At 40.9% G+C, this 17,464-nt stretch overlaps 1 protein-coding gene and 1 long non-coding RNA gene across 2 annotated transcripts in view; one reads left to right on the top strand and one right to left on the bottom strand.

Moving 5' to 3' along the window:
* LOC113608475 (uncharacterized) overlaps positions 1 to 17,464 on the bottom strand; it is a 58,292-nt gene that overhangs the window by 16,130 nt on the left and 24,698 nt on the right. The window lies entirely within an intron of this gene.
* LOC113608474 (intraflagellar transport protein 20 homolog) lies at positions 10,460 to 12,085 on the top strand. Its single transcript, XM_027084844.1, has 2 exons — positions 10,460 to 10,958; positions 10,995 to 12,085. The coding sequence occupies exons 1-2, from the start codon at positions 10,711 to 10,713 to the stop codon at positions 11,074 to 11,076; spliced, it is 330 nt and encodes a 109-aa protein (XP_026940645.1). The 5' UTR covers positions 10,460 to 10,710; the 3' UTR covers positions 11,077 to 12,085.

The following is a 17,464-nucleotide window of genomic DNA, read 5'->3' as shown; positions in this document are numbered from 1 at the left end:
TTCCTTCATTTCTTTTTCATTCATTTCTGATCTGTTCTTTATTATTTTTTTCCTTCTGCTAACTTTGGAGGTTTTTTTGTTCTTCCATCTCTAATTGCTTTAGGTGTAAGGCTAGGTTGTTTATTTGAGATCTTTCTTGTTTCTTGAGGTAGCATTGTATTGCTATAACCTTCCCTCTTAGAACTGCTCTTGCTGCATCCCATAAGTTTTGGGTCCTCGTGTTTTCATTGTCATTTGTTTCTAGGTGTTTTTTGATTTCCTCTTTGATTTCGTCAGTGAACTCTTGGTTATTTAGTAGTGTATCATTTCGTCTGCATGTGTTTGTATTTTTTACAGTTTTGTTCCTGTAATTGATATCCAGTATCAAAGCATTGTGGTCGGAAAAGATACTTAATACGATTTCAATTTTGTTAAAAATACCAAGGCCTGATTTGTGACCCAAGATATGATCTATCCTGGAGAAGGTTGCATTATCACTTGAGAAGAAAGTGTATTCTGTTGTATTTGGATGGAATGTCCTATAAATATCAATTAAGTCCATCTCGTTTACTGTGTCATTCAAATCGTCTGTGTCCTTATTTATTTTCATTTTGGATGATCTGTCCGTTGCTGAAAGTGGGGTGTTAAAGTCCCCTATTATGATTGTGTTACTGTAAATTTCCCCTTTTATGGCTGTTAGCATTTGTCTTGTGTATTGAGGTGCTCCTATGTTGGGTGCATAAATATTTACAATTGTTATATCTTCTTCTTGGATTGATCCCTTGATCATTATGTAGTGTCCTTCTTTGTCTCTCATTATAGTCTTTATTTTAAAGACTATTTTTTCTGATATGAGAATTGCTACTCCAGCTCTCTTTTGATTTCCATTTGCATGGAATATCTTTTTCCATCCCCTCACTTTCAGTCTCTATGTGTCCCTAGGTCTGAAGTGGGTCTCTTGTAGACAGCATATATATGGTCTTGTTTTTGTATCCATTCAGCCAGTCTATGTCTTTTGGTTGAAGCATTTAATTCATTTACATTTAAGGTAATTATCAATATGTATGTTCCTATTACCATTTTCTTAATTGTTTTGGGTTTGTTATTGTAGGTCTTTTCATTCTCTTGTGTTTCCTGCCTAGAGAGATTCCTTTAGTTTATTTGTTGTAAAGCTGGTTTGGTGGTGCTGAATTCTCTTAGCTTTTGCTTGTCTGTAAACGTTTTAATTTCTCTGTCGGATCTGAATGAGATCCTTGCTGAGTAGAGTAATCTAGGTGGTAGATTTTTCCCTTTCATCACTTTAAATATGTCCTGCCAGTCCCTTCTGGCTTGCAGAGTTTCTGCTGAAAGATCAGCTCTTAACCTTATGGAGATTCCCTTGTATGTTATTTGTAGTTTTTCCCTTGCTGCTTTTAATATTTTTTCTTTGTATTTAATTTTTGACAGTTTGATTAATATGTGTCTTGGCATGTTTCTCCTTGGATTTATCCTGTATGGGACCCTCTGTGCTTCCTGGACTTGATTGACTATTTCATTTCCCATATTAGGGAAGTTTTCAACTATAATCTCTTCAAATATTTTCTCAGTCCCTTTCTTTTTCTCTTCTGCTTCTGGGACCCCTATAATTTGAATGTTGGTGCGTTTAATGTTGCTTTCTATCCTCTCACTTTCTGTCTGTATATGTACCTAAATCTGAAGTGGGTCTCTTGTAGACAGCAAATATATGGGTTTTATTTTTGTATCCATTCAGCCATTCTTATCTTTTGATTGGGCATTTAATCCATTTAAATTTAAGGTAACTGCTGATATGTGTGTTCTTATTGCCATTTTGTTGTTTTCAGTTATTGGTGGGGTTTTTTTTTCTAGTCTTTTTTCTTCCCTTTCTCTTTTGTTCTCTTCTCTTGTGGTTTGATGACTATCTTTAGTATTGTGTTTGGATTCCTTTTTCTTTTTTGTGTGTGTATCCATTTTAGATTTTTGGTTTCTTGTTACCATGAGGTTTTGATACAGCAGTCTATATATGCAGGATTGTATTAAGTTGCTGGTCTCTTAATTTCAAATGCATTTCCAATATCCTGCATTTGTACCCTCCTCTTCTCACAATTGCTGGTTTGGTATCATACTTGTGTGTGGATGATTTCCTACCCTTACTGCATGGTTGCCTTTACTGGTGAGCTTCCCCATTCGTAATTTTCTTGTTTCTAGTTGTGGCCTTTCCTTTTCCAGCTAAACAAGTTTCTTTAGCAAATGTTGTAAAGCTGGCATGATGGTGCTGAATTCTCTTAACTTTTGCTTGTCTGTAAAGCTTTTGATTTCTCCATAGAATCTGAACTAGAGTCTTGCTGGGTAGAGTATTCTTGGTTGCAGCTTTTTGCCTTTCATCACTTTAAATATATCATGCCACTCCCCTTTGTCCTGCAGAGTTTCTGTTGAAAAATCAGCTGAAAATATTATGGAGATTCCCTTGTATGTTATTTGTTGCCTTTCCCTTGTTGCTTTTTTTTTTTTTTTTTTTTCCGGTACGCGGGCCTCTCACTGTTGTGGCCTCTCCCGTTGTGGAGCACAAGCTCCGTACGCACAGGCTCAGCGGCCATGGCTCACGGGCCCAGCCGCTCCGCGGCATGTGGGATCTTCCCGGACAAACCCGTGTCCCCTGCATCGGCAGGCGGACTCTCAACCACTGCGCCACCAGGGAAGCCCTCCCTTGTTGCTTTTAACATACTTCTTTGTCTTTAATTTTTGTCAGTTTGAATAATGTGTCTCTCAGCATGTTCCTTCTTGGGTTCATCTTATATGGGACTCCCTGTGCTTCCTGGACTTGAGTGAGTTTTTCCTTTCTCATATTAGGGAAGTTTTCATTATAATCTCTTCAAATATATATATATTTTTTGCGGTACGCGGGCCTCTCACTGCTGTGGCCTCTCCCGTTGCGGAGCACAGGCTCTGGACGCGCAGGCCCAGCGGCCATGGCCCACGGGCCGAGCCGCTCCGCGGCATGTGGGATCCTCCCGGACCAGGGCACGAACCCGTGTCCCCTGCATTGGCAGGTGGACTCTCAACCACTGTGCCACCAGGGAAGCCCTCTCTTCAAATATTTTGTCAGACACTTTCTCTCTCTCTTCTCCTTCTGGGACCCTTATTTTGCAAATGTTGGTGTGTTTAATGTTGTCCCAGAGGTTTCTGAGACTCTCCTCATTTCTTTTAATTCTTTTTCCTTTATTCTGTTCCATGGCAGTGATATCCACCATTATGTCTTCCAGCTCATTTATCCGTTCTTCTGCCTCATTTATTCTGCTATTGTTTCCTTCTAGTGTATATTTCATTTTAGTTATTGTATTGTTCAACCCTGTTTGTTTGTTCCTTATATCTTTTTGTTAAACATTTCTTGTATCTTCTCAGTCTGTGCCTCCATTCTCTTTCTGAGATCTTCAATCATCTTTACTATCATTACTCTGAATTCTTTTTTGGATAGATTTCCTATGTCCACTTCACTTAGTTGTTCTTCTGGGGTTTTTTCTTGTTCCTTCGTTTGGAACATGTTCCCCTGCCATATTATTTTGCCTAATTTTGTGTGTTTGTGGTCTCTGTTCCACAGGTTGCAAGATCGTATTTTTTCTTGCTTCTGGTGTCTGCCCCCTAGTGGGTGGGTGAGGCTGTTCTAAGAGGCCTGTGGAGGCTTCTGGTGGGTGGAGCTGGGTTTTTTCCCTCTGGTGAGCAGCACCATGTCAGTGGGTGTCTTTAGAGGTGGCTATGGGCTCAGAAAGACTTTAGGCAGCCTGTCTGCTGATGGGGGGGGGGGGGGGCTGTGTTCCTGCCCTGTTGCTTTTTTAGCCTGAGGCATCCCAGCACTGGAGCCTACACTTTGTTGGGTGTGACCAGGTCTTGGTGTCAAAATGGTGACATCCAGGAGAGCTCAAGCTGATGAATATTCTCCAGTACCTCTGCCACCACTGTCCTTGTCCCCACAGTGAGCCACAGCCTCCCCCCACCTCCCCAGGAGATCCTCCAACACCAGCAGGTAGGTCTGATCCAGGCTACTATGAAGTCACTGCTTTTTCCCTGGGTCCCAGTGTGCATGAGACCTTGTGTGCACCCTCCAAGAGTGGAGTTTCCATTTCTCCCAGTCCTGTGGAGTTCCTGATCTTCAAAGCCAAATGCTCTGGGAGCTCCTCTTCCCAATGCCAGACCCCCAGACTGGGGATCCTGATGTGGGGCTCAGAACTTTGCTCCTGTGGGGAACTTCTGCAAGTTTCCAGTTTGTGGGTCACCTACCCAGTGGGAATGGGATTTGATTGTATTGCAAATGCTCCCTTCCTAACTGTCTCATTGTGGCTACTTCTTCGTATTTGGATGTATATTATCTTTTTTGGTAGGTTTCAGCCTTTTTGTAGATGGTTTTTCGGCAGTTAGTTGAGATTTTGGTGTTTTCATGAGAGGAGGTGAGCTGAAGTCCTTCTACTCCACCATAATGTCTCTGGTCTTCCTCCAATTTGATGGAATTTTTTTTTTTTTTTTTTTTTTTTGCAGTACGTGGGCCTCTCACTGCTGTGGCCTCTCCTGTTGCGGAGCACAGGCTCCGGACACGCAGGCTCAACGGCCATGGCTCACAGGCCTAGCCACTCCACGGCATGTGGGATCTTCCCAGACCGGGGCATGAACCCATGTCCCCTGAATCAGCAGGTGGACTCTCAACCACTGCACCACCAGGGAAGCCCCAATTTGATGGATTTTTGATAACTGTCCCAGGGTTAAGAGAAGTCAAAAGAGAAGATCCAGAGGATGGGTGACATGACTGAGAGACTGGACCCCTGCAATGTGAAGCCTCACACAGGCCTGGTCCACGACCCAGAGAAGGTGAAGAAGGAGATCTGGCAGGAGCTAGAGGAGTTGTAGACCTGAAAACTGCCCAGCACCCACAAGATAAGGAACCACAGGCACAATTTAGCACACTGCTTGGGGCTATGGGCCACCTCAGAGCACTAATATGGCAGCAATTCCACTCCCAGTAATTCCACACCAAGACATATCATAATTAAAATTGCAAAAGTTAAAGAGAGAGAATTCTAAAGGCAACAAGAGAAAAACAAAGAGACATTTACAAGGGAATTCCCATAAAGCTTTCAACTAATTTCTCTGCCAAAACTTTGCAAGCCAGAAGGGAGTGGATGACATATTCAAAGTTCTGAAAGGGAAAAACCTGCAACAAAGATACTCTACCCAGCAAGATTATCATTTAGAATATAAGGAGAGATAAAGAAGTTCTCAGGCAAGCAAAAACTAAACGAGTTCAACAACACTAAACCCACTCCAAAAGAAATGTTGAAGGGTCTTCTCTAAGCGTAAAGAAATTAAGAATCTATAGGGGAGAGAAAATCCCATTAGGAAAGCAAATATATATTAAAAACTGAGGATCAACAACTCAAATAAGCTAGTACAAAGTTTAAAAGACAAAAAATTATAAAAGTAACTATAACTACAATACACAGTTAAGGGACAAACATAAAGATGTAAAATATGACTTCAGAAACAGAAAATGTGAGGTGGGGGAGTAAAAACGTGAGGAGGGAGAGTAAAAAAAGTTTCAAACATGTCTGAACTTAAAGGAATACCAGTTTAAAAACAAGTAGATAGGGCTTCCCTGGTGGCACAGTGGTTGAGAGTCCACCTGCCAATGCAGGGGACATGGGTTTGTGCCCCGGTCTGGGAAGATCTCACATGCCGCGGAGTGGCTGGGCCCGTGAGCCATGGCCGCTGAGCCTGCGCGTCTGGAGCCTGTGCTCTGCAATGGGAGAGGCCACAACAGTGAGAGGCCGCATACTGCCAAAAAAAAAAAAAAAAAGTAGATATAATTATAGGTTAATATATGTGAGCCCCAGGATAATCAAAAACCTATAATTGATGCATGAAAACTAAAAATGAAGGAACACAGCATACTTCTAAACAAAGAAACAAATCACAAGGGAAGAAACAAAAAGAAAAAGAAATAAGCAGAAAGGAACTACAAAAACAAGTGGAAAACAAGTAATAAAATTGCAGTAAGAAAAAAATGGCAGTAAGTACATATCTATCAATAAGTAGTTAAATGTCAATAGACTAAATGTTCCAATCAAAAGAAATAGGGTGGGACAGAGTCAGGATGGCAGCATGGGAAGACACGCAGTTCATGTCTCCCCACAACGAGGGCACCTGCCAGACACTGTTGGGGGACCTCGATGTCCAAGGAGATGGGAGGAACCCACAAGCGACCAAGTAGGATATGGGGTGACTGAGCGTGGAGAAGTGGAGCCTGGACAGGACCGATGCCCCTGAGGGGTGGCTGGGAGGGGGAAGGGGTTCCCACGCCTGGAGGGACCCTCATGGGCTTGGATCAGGGGGGAGCTCACCTACCGTTTCCCCTGCCCAACTGGCCCGGGAAGACTGGGGCTCCCAGGCCAGGTCCCCTGCCCTCCAAGGACCCCTCAGGGCAGCATTGGTCCTGGGGGCATAGGAGGGAGGCCAGGGGAGAACAGGAGAGGAAGGCAGGAGGGGCCCTCCAGGACCAGAGGAGCATGAGAGGTGCAGAGGGCATTTGCTCTGTCCACTCAGGCCCAGGAAGCCTGCTGGACACCCAGGCCAGGTCCCACACCCACCGAGACTAGAGGCATGCCTGGGACCCTTCTGTTGCTTGACCCTAAGCCCCACCCCCCACTCCACACAAGGACCTTTAGCAGCCCTGTGGGTCCTAAGCATAGGCTGTGCCCACTGCCTAAACCCTACCCCAGCCTAATCCCCACACTCACAGCCAAGGCCTTTTCCCCTCTTTTTTTTCCCCCCTCTTTTTTACTATTGTGGTTATGTTTAACATTCTGGTTGTTGTTTCATCTATATTTTTATTTATATATTCTTTCTAACATATCTGTTACTTTCCTAGTCTAATTTTATTTTTTAATCTTTGTTATTCTGCTCCTTTATTTCTTTTTTTTTCTTCTTTGTCACCCTGTGCAGCTGGCGGGATCTGGTTCATGAGCAAGGGGTCAGGCCAAAGCTCCTGCAGTGGGAGCTCTGAGTACAAACCCCTGGACTAACAGAGAACATCAGACTCCAGGGAATATTCATCAGAGTGAAGTCCCCCAGAGGTCCTAATCTCAGCAACAAGACCCAGCTCTACCCAACAGCCTACAAACTCCAGTGCTAGAAGCTTCAGGCCAAACAATGAGTAAGACAGGAAAAAAATCCCACCCTACAAAAAGAAAAAAATGAGATGGCAAAAAAATATGTCACAGATAAAGGAACAAGGTAAAAATCTACAAGACCAAATAAGGAAATACATAATCTGGCTGAAAAAGAATTCAGAGAAATGATAGAGAAAGTAGAAAAAAAAGAAAACACCAAAGTTAATAGAAAGAAATCATAAGGATCAGATCAGAAATAAATGAAAAAGAAATGAAGGAAACAATAGTAAAGATCAATAAAACTAAAAGTTGGTTCTTTAAGAAGATAAACAAAATTGATAAACCACTAGCCAGACTCATCAAGAAAAAAAGGGAGAAGACTCAAATCAATAGAATTAAAAATAAAAATGGAGAAGTAACAACTGACACTGCAGAAATACAAATAATCATGAGAGATTACTACAAGCAACTCCATGCCAATAAAATGGACAAACTGGAAGAAATGGACAAATTCTGAGAAAAGCATAACATTCTGAGACTGAAGCAGGAAGAAATAGAAAATATAAATAGACCAATCACAAACACTGAAATTGAAACTGTGACTAAAAATCTTCCAACAAACAAAAGCCCAGGACCACATGTCTTCACAGGGGAATTCTATCAAACATTTAGAGAAGAGTTAATGCCTATCCTTCTCAAACACTTCCAAAATGTAGCAGAGGGAGGAACACTCCCAAACTCATTCTACGAGGCCACCATCACCCTGATACCAACACCAGACAAAGATATCACAAAAAAAGAAAACTACAGACCAATATCACTGATGAACATAGACGCAAAAATCCTCAACAAAATACTAGCAAACAGAATCCAACAGCACATTAAAAGGATCGTACACCATGATCAAGTAGGGTTTATCCCAGGAATGCAAGGATTCTTCAATATAAAAAAATCATTCAATGTGATACACCATATTAACAAATTGAAGAATAAAAACCATATGATAATCTCAATAGATGCAGAAAAAGATTTTGACAAAATTAAACACATATTTATGATGAAAACTCTCCAGAAAGTAGGCATAGAGGGAACCTACCTCAACATAAGAAAGGCCATGTATGACAAACCCACAGCCAACATCGTTCTCAATGGTGAAAATCTGAAACCATTTCCTCTAAGATCAGGAACAACACAAGGATGCCCACTCTCAGCACTATTATTCAAAATAGTTTTGGAAGTTTTAGCCACAGCAATCAGAGAAGAAAATCAAATAAAAGGAATCCAAATTGGAAAAGAAGAAGTAAAACTCTCACTGTTTGCAGATGACATGATACTATAAAGAGAGAATCCTAAAGATGCTATCAGAAAACCATTAGAGGTAATCAATGAATTTGGTAAAGTAGCAGGATAAAAAATTAATGCAAAGGAATCTCTTGCATTCCTATACACTAATGATGAAAAATCTGAAAGAGAAATTAAGGAAACACCCCATTTACCACTGCAACAAAAAGAATAAAATACCTAGGAATAAACCTATCTAAGGAGACAAAAGACTTGTATGCAGAACACTATAAGACACTGATGAAAGAAATTAAAGATGATACAAATAGATGGAAAGATATACCATGTTCTTGGATTGGAAGAATCAACATTGTGAAAATGACTATACTACCTAAAGCAATCTACAGATTCCATGCAATCCCTATCAAACCACCAATGACATTTTTCACAGAACTAGAACAAAAAAATTCACAATTTGTATGGAAACACAAAAGAACCCGAATAGCCAAAGCAATCTTGAGAAAGAAAAATGGAGCTGGAAGAATCAGGCGCCCTGATTTCAGACTATACTACAAAGCTACAATAATCAAGACAGTATGGTCCTGGCACAAAACCGTAAATATAGATCAATGGAACAGGAGAAACCCATGCACATATGGTCACCTTATTTTTGATAAAGGAGGCAAAAATATACAATGGAGAAAAGACAGCCTCTTCAAAGTGGTGCTGGAAAACTGGACAGCTACATGTAAAAGAATGAATTTAGAATACACCCTAACATCATACACAAAAATAAACTCAAAATGGATTAAAGACCTAAATGTAAGGCCAGACACTATAAAACTCTTAGAGGAAAACATAGGCAGAACACTCCATGACATAAATCACAGCAAGATCCTTTTTGACCCACCTCCTAGAGAAATGGAAATAAAAACAAATATAAACAAATGGGACCTAATGAAACTTAAAAGCTTTTGCACAGCAAAGGAAACCATAAACAAGATGAAAAAGCAACCCTCAGAATGGGAGAAAAATATTTGCAAATGAAGCAACTGACAAAGGATTACTCTCCAAATTTACAAGCAGCTCATGCAGCTCAATATCAAAAAAATAACCCAATCCAAAAATGGGCAGAAGACCTAAATAGACATTTCTCCAAAGAAGATATACAGATTGCCAACAAACACATGAAAGAATGTTCAACATCATTAATTATTAGAGAAATGTAAATCAAAACTATAATGAGGTATCACCTCATACCAGTCAGAATGGCCATCATAAAAGAATCTCCAAACAATAAATGCTGGAGAGGGTGTGGAGAAAATGGAATCCTCTTGCACTGTTGGTGGGAATGTAAATTGGTACAGCCAATTGGAGAAGAGTATGGAGGTTCCTTAAAAAACTATAAATAGAACTACCATATGACCCAGCAATCCCACTACTGGGTATATACCCTGAGAAAACCATAATTCAAAAAGAGTCATGTACCACAATGTTCATTGCACACTACTTACGATAGCCAGGACGTGGAAGCAACCTAAGTGTCCACTGACAGATGAATGGATAAAGAAGATGTGGCACATATATACAATGGAATATTACACAGCCATAAAATGAAATAAAATTGAGTTATTTGAGTGAGGTGGATGGACCTAGCGTCTGTCATACAGAGTGGAGGAAATCAGAAAGAGAAAACAAATACCGTATTCTAACACATATATATGGAATCTAAAAAAAAAAAAAAATGGTACTGATGAACCTAGTTGCAGGGCAGGAGTAAAGATGTAGACATAGAATGGTTTTGAGGACACTGGGAGGGGGAAGGGTAAGCTGGGACGAAGTGAGAGAGTAGCATTAACACATATACACTACCAAATGTAAAATAGATAGCTAGTGGGAAGCAGCCACATAGCACAGGGAGATCAGCTCAGTGCTTTGTGATGACCTATAGGGGGGGATAAGGAGGATGGGAGGGAGGCTCAAGAGGGAGGGGATATGGGGACATATGTATGCATATGTCCCCATATCCCTGATTTACTTTGGTGTACAACAGAAACTAACACAGTATTGTGAAGCAATTATACTCCAATAAAGATGTATTTTAAAAAAATTCTTGTTTCCCAGGCTCTGCGGTGTAAGAGCTAAAGATGTCGGAAAGTGATGTTAGGGGTAAACAGGTCATGTAGCCTTGGCAGCGGCTGAGGCTGGTGGGCAGGGCTCTGGCTGCCGCCGACAGGAGAGGAGCTGCCTACCGCCGTCAGCCTGGGTTGCAGGCACAGCTGCTGCGGGGTGGACAGCCATGGCCAAGGACATCCTGGGTGAAGCATGGCCGCACTTTGATGAGCTGAACAAGCTGCGGGTGTTGGACCCAGAGGTTACCCAGCAGATCATAAAGCTCAAGGAAGAGTGCAAGGACTTTGTGGACAAAATTGGCCAATTTCATAAAATAGTTGGTGGTTTAATTGAGCTTGTTGACCAACTTGCAAAAGCAGCAGAAAATGAGAGGATGGAGGCCATTGGTGCTCAGAACTTGCTCAAATCTACAGCAAAACAGAGAGAGAGAAAAAAAAAAAAAAAAAAAAAAAAACAGAGAGAAGCCCAACAAGCAGCAACTCCAGGCACTAATAACAGAAAAGAAAATGCAGCTTGGAAGGTATCAGGTTGAGTATGAAGCTTTGTGTAAAGTAGAACCAGAACAAAATGAACTTATTGACCAATTTTTTTTTCAGAAATGAACTGAAAATTTCATTTTCTAGCAGAAGGGCAAAAAAAGAGAAGAAAAACTACAACCCCCAAACCAAAAAAACCTCTGTACCATTCCACTGACTTGACTAATGACCCAAGTGTGTCGTGTGAGATGGTGTGTGAGGAATGCAGCAACTCTGAAGGCAATAAAACAAATCTGGGGGAGCTTGTTTCAGATGTCAGTGCCTATCTGCAGGCAAACACCCAGTGGCCATTGTGGTCCAGATTCTCACCTCTTGCATTCTCAGTCTGAGCTGAGCAGCCTGTAAACTTTTTTTTTTTTTTTTTTTTGTAAATTCACAAAGCCTTGGAAGGAAAAGCAATAAATTATTATTTTTTTTAAAAGAAGACATTTCTTATGGCACTGGTTGCATGAATGAATCAGGATAATCTTATTTCTGTAAGATGTGTTCACCACTCTGTGCTGTGTATTACACACTCCCTATGGAAACGTGTAAAATATGTCAAGACTGCTAGTGGCATGAATGAATCCGTATCATGTTTTTGTGTGGAACAGTGTGTTTCCCACTCTGTACTGCATGTTATACACTCTCCCAAGTCCTAGCCCAAGCCCAAGGCTGAATTTTAAATCCAACAACAAACACCAACATGAATACAAACATGAACACGTACACAAACCAGACCCAACTCCAACACTGAATCATGACCTTATTCCTGCCCTAATCCTCATCCTAACCATAACATTTACCCCAAATTATAACCCTAAATCTGACTTTATCCTTATCCAACCCCAACCTTGACCCTCATTCTATAGGTCTTAAATTTCTATCTTGACCCTAACCCTCAAAAGTTGACCTTGATTTTAACCTTAATATTGTCATTGAAATTGAGCCTTGCCTGATTATCATGGTACTTTCAGACCTGTATTCTCTCTCTACTATACGACCTTTTCTATCACTGACTTTTTTTTTTTTTTTTTTTTTTGCTGCATCGGGTCTTAGTTGCGGCACACAGGATCTTCGCTGTGGCATGTGGGATCACTTGTCTCTAGTTGTGGTGCACGGGCTCAGTAGTTGCCCCATGGCATGTGGGATCTTAGTTCCCCGACCAGGGGTCAAACCCATGTCCCCTGTACTGGAAGGTGGATTCTTAACCACTAGACCACCAGGGAAGTCCCTCTATCACTGACTTTTAATTTGACCATGACCTTAATCTCTTATATCTGTGGGGTTGTTTTGGCATGAACTTTACCTTGATCTTGAACTTGAATCTGACTTTTACCTTGACCCTGAGAGTCGAAATACTGCCATTGACTCTTTCTTAATGGAAATTTGTCCTGACCTTGGTGTTTTGGTCTTGACCTTGAGGATGACCTTGACCTTTTTCAGATGCATATCATGTGTGAAACTTTCTAACTTTATTCCTTACTGACCAATAATTTGATCTTGATTTTTACCTTGAAGTTGACACTGACCATTTTTAATCTTTGTTCTGTCCTTTCGTTTCTTGCTTTTCTATTACAAATTGATTGTTTCGAACCTTGCATTTGAATCTTGACATCTCCTTTGACCTCACTTTGTCCTTTGTCCTTTAACTTGATCTTCACACTGATTCACAATATATTCCAACCTTGATTATCATCCTATCAGTTTACACCACTGAAATCCAATTTGAACTTGACCTGTCCTTTAATACAACCTTTAATTTACCTAAAGGTGACCATTACCTTACCTTGAACTAGAGTTTGCACCAATTACCCTATATCCTGTCCTTGTCTATCTCCCTGACATTTCTATCATTGATGGATAATTGGACCCTGATCTTGACCTTGGCTTAACTTTGAATATTACCTTTAAAATCTTGAACTTGAGTCCAAACAAATCCTGTCCTTGTCTATCATCCTGTCCATTTTATCTCTAACTGAAAATTTGAACTTGACCATGATTTTTAAAAATTATTATTATTTTATTTTTGGCTGCATTGGGTCTTCGTTGCTGCACGCAGGCTTTCTCTGGTTGTGGCGAGCGGGGGCTACTCTCCTTTGCGGTGCGCAGGCTTCTCATTTTGGTGGCTTCTCTTGTTGTGGTGTATGGGCTCTAGGTGCACAGGCTTCAGTAGTTGTGGCACGTGGGCTCGGTAGTTGTAGCTTGCAGGCTCTAGAGCGCAGGCTCAGTAGTTGTGGCGCATGGGCTTAGTTGCTCCGCAGCATGTGGGATCTTCCTGGACCAAGGCTCGAACCTGTGTCTCCTACATTGGCAGGTGGATCTTAACCACTGCACCACCAGGGAAACCGTTGACCATGATTTTTACCTTTTCCTTTACCTTCATTTTCATATTGACCCTTCATTAGAACATTTTCTATCCCTAATTTTGATTCTATCATCCTGCCCATCTTCACCATCAACTGATAATATAATCTTGACCTTGAATTTGAACTTGATCTTGAACTTGATCTCACACTTGGTGTGACCAACTGCAAACCTTGAACCTTTTTAGAACTGTAAGAATATCATTTTTAAAAAAAAGAATATCATTATGACCATTTCTTTCATTGATTGGGGATTTGACCTTGATCTTGGCATTAACATAATTTTGAACTTGATAGAAATCCTTGTCTCCTGCTTTGTTTCAAATATTTGTGTCCCCTCAAAACTCATGTTAAAATTCTAATGCCCATTTTATGTGTATTAGGATGTGGGACCTTTGGGAGATAATTAGGTCAGGAGGGCAGAGCCCTAATGAATGAGATTAATGCCCTTATAAAAGAGGCCCAAGGGAATTCCCTGGCAGTCCAGTGGTTAGGACTCAGCACTTCCACTGCAGGGGGCACAAGTTCAATCCTGGCCAGGGAACTAAGATCCGCAAACTGCGTGGCACAGCCACAAAAAAAAAAAAAAAAGAGGCCTGAGAAAGCCCCCTCACCCCTTCCACCATGTGAGGATATAAGAATTCTGCAACAAGGAAGAGGGTCCTCACCAGAACCCAACCATAGCAACCTTATCTTGGATTTCTGGTGCCCAAATAAATTCATGTTGTTTATAAGCCACCCTGTCTGTGGTATTTTGTTATAGCAGCCTGAACAGACTAAGACATGTCCCTATCTTCCTGATAGTCTTCTTAATAACTGATAATTTGATTTCTCTTGACCTTCACCTTCACCTTTCCTTGACCTTAACCTTTTCAGACTAATATCCTATATCAGACTATATTTTCTTATCTCTAACACTGACTATTTGAACCAGGCTTATATTTTTACCTTGACCTTGACCTCACCTTGACCTTGACCCCTTTCAGGCTCATATCCTGTCCTTATCATGACAACTTTCTGTATCACTGAATGATTATTTTAATTTGACCTTAACCTTCACCTTTATATTGACTGATACAGACCAACTCCTGTCCTTCACAATCTTCAATGTTCGTTTCTACCCCGACTGAAAACTTAAACTTGAATTTGACCCTGAATATGAACTTGACCTGGCATTTTTCTTGACCTTTATCTATTCCAGTTTTGTGCTCTATTCCTATCATCCTGGCATTCTCTACAACTAATAATTTTCCTTTGACCTCAACTTAATACCTTTAACTTTGCCTTGACCCTTATTTTAAACAAATCCTGTCTGCTATCTACTGTACTGATCCTTTCTATCACTAATTTTTAATATGACCTTGAGTTTGGCTTTTTATGATACTGAACTTAACCATGGCCTAATTTTGACCTTCACCCTTTTCAGAACCATAGTCTCTGTAGAAATATTATCCTCCCCATTTCTAATAATGAGTGAGAATTTGACCTTGATCTTGTTGACTTGACTTTGAAATTGACATAATCTTGAACTTGATATAAACACTAGTTGAATATATCGTGTCTCTGACTGTCTTCCTGAATTACTCTCTCTGTGACCAATAATTTGACCTTGGCCTGACATTGTGACCTGTGAACTTGACTTTGCCCTTTTTCACCCATGTTCCTCTTTTCACCTATGTCCTGTCCCTTACAATTGTCTTGATCTTCTCTATTACTGACCAATAATTTGTCCTTGGTTTAAACCTCAACCTTGCTCTTGCCCTTGCCCTTTCCCTCGAACTTGATCTGGACTTGATCTTGACTCTTCTCAGACCCATATCCTGTATCCTGACAATTTTTATTACTGACTGATTATGTGACCTTGATCTGGGCTTTTACATTGACTCTGTTTCAGATCAAACCCTGCCATTGACCATCATCAATGTATATTTCTATCACTGACTAATAATTTGACCCTGACCTTGACCTTTTGAAGACCCATATACTGTCCTTGACTACCATCCTCATAATTTCTATCACTGCCTGAAATTTTTACTACAGTTGAGTTTGGCCTTGAATATCACCTTGAATTTGACCTCAGGTTGACCCTGGCCTCAATGCTTTTCAGACTCTTATTCTGTGTTGGGTAAAGAACCTATACCACCACCTCTGCCACTCTCAGGTGCCACAGACCAAAAGTAGCAGTGAGGTCAGGACACGTGGACAGATGAAAGCCAGCACATGTGCAATTCAAGGAGTCATCTTGGATGGTGGAAAGTCTATAGCCCATTAGTCTGAATAGCCAAAGATTAGCATATCACCACCATTCTGGTGGCCCAATCTGGCTGCCAGGTCAGAAAATGCACCCCTACACACATCAGTATGCAATATCTACACCACAGGCTGACTTCCTGGAACTTCAACCTGGCCACTGGGACCCGCAACAGCCTCATCACTGAGACCTAGAACACTGTGGGCCATCTGGTCGCCTCCTTATATGGAGTGGCAGGAAGGCCTGGATCCCCATGTGCCCCCACTCCAGACCCAGGCAAGGAGGGTACAGTCCAGGCCTTCAGAAGAGGACTTGGAAACATTTTCAGGAAGCTCATCAGATGACCCAATCCCATACATCCTACTCCTGGTCTCCTGGGACAGTCTTAGCCAGTGGGAGGGTCCCCCACATGCCAATCAACCCACCTGCACTATCCCAGATAATACCTGAACAGTGACAGTGGCCTCCCTCACCTATGTGTAAGTAAATATGTGGTGAATGTTTTCCCCTGCCACATTGGGCATAGCAGAACAACCCTGCCATCATTGCCAGCCTCCTGAAACTCTGACTCAGGCCATAAAGGCCAGATTCAATTCCATTCCAGGGACACCCAGAGGTCTGGAGGAGACACATAAAGGCAAAAGCTAGTCAACTCCCAATAGCCATCTTGAGCAGGAATAGGCCTATTCCAGATCCTTGCGTGGGGGCAAGAACTCTGCCACTTACCTGGCCTCATCCCAATTCCTCTCATAATCTTGGCCTGGGAAGGTTGAAGTGGCTGACTTGGGATAGTACCTCTTCTGAAGGGAGAACTAGAAAAAATTTCAACGTGTACATGTAGCAACCATGCCCCATGTGGTCTAATGGCAGTGTTAGGGTACTCTTCTTGGGCCTCTGGCCATCTCCACAAAGGGGAACATAGAAGAAATTTTAGGAAGCACATCCAGCAACTGAGTCCTATGAGGAGCCACAGCAGGGCCAAGCATTTGGAGAATTCACATTTCCTGATTTTAAAACTTATTACAAAGCTACAGTCATCAAAACAACGTGGTATTGGAATTTAAAAAGACATGTAGACCAATGGAATAGAATAGAGAGCTCAGAGATAAACTCTCACATATATGGTCAAGTGACTTTTAACAAGGGTGCCAAGGCCATTCAATAATGAAAAGGATAGTCTTTTCAACAAATGGTGCTAGAAAATCTAGATCTCCATATGCAAAAGAGTGAAGTTGAACCCTTACCTAACACCAAATACAAAAATTAACTCAAAATGGATCAAAGAACTAAACAGGAGACCTAAAATTATTAAGCTCTTAGAAGAAAACATAGTTGAAAATGTTCATGACATTATATTTAGCAATGATTTCTTGGATATGACACCAAAACATAAGCAACAAAAATTAAAACAGGTAAATTGGACTACATCAAAATTTTAAACTTTTGTGCATCAACGAATATAATCAATGGAGTGAAAATGCAACCCACAGAAAGAGAGAAATAGTTTCAAATCATATATTTGAGAACTTTAATATCCAGAATATACAAAGAACTCCTATAGCTCAGCAACAAATAAAACCAAATAACTTGATTTAAATATGGACAAAAGACTTGAATAGACATTTCTCCAAAGATGATATTACAAATGACCAACAACCATATAAAAAGAAGCTCAACATTACTAATCATTAGGGAAATACAAATCAAAACCACAATAAGATATCTGCACACCCACTAGGATAGCTGCTATCAAAAAAAAAAAAAAAAAAAGAACAGAAAATAACAAGG

The sequence above is a fragment of the Aethalodelphis obliquidens genome, unplaced genomic scaffold, assembly GCF_003676395.1.
Source record: "Aethalodelphis obliquidens isolate GAN/ISIS:26980383/991018 unplaced genomic scaffold, ASM367639v1 scaffold53, whole genome shotgun sequence".
In the NCBI taxonomy this organism is placed as follows: domain Eukaryota; kingdom Metazoa; phylum Chordata; class Mammalia; order Artiodactyla; family Delphinidae; genus Aethalodelphis; species Aethalodelphis obliquidens.
The sequence above is the reverse complement of the archived record's forward strand: the minus strand, read 5'-3'. Positions and strand labels throughout refer to the sequence as shown.

What these genes read in the sequence shown, in the direction of transcription:
- LOC113608474 (XM_027084844.1), top strand. Translation starts at nt 10,711, where the DNA reads ATGGCCAAGGACATCCTGGGTGAAGCATGGCCGCACTTTGATGAGCTG. An exon ending in AACTTGCTCAAATCTACAGC is followed by an intron (nt 10,959 to 10,994) that starts AAAACAGAGAGA and finishes AAAAAAAAAAAA; the next exon opens with AAAACAGAGAGAAGCCCAAC.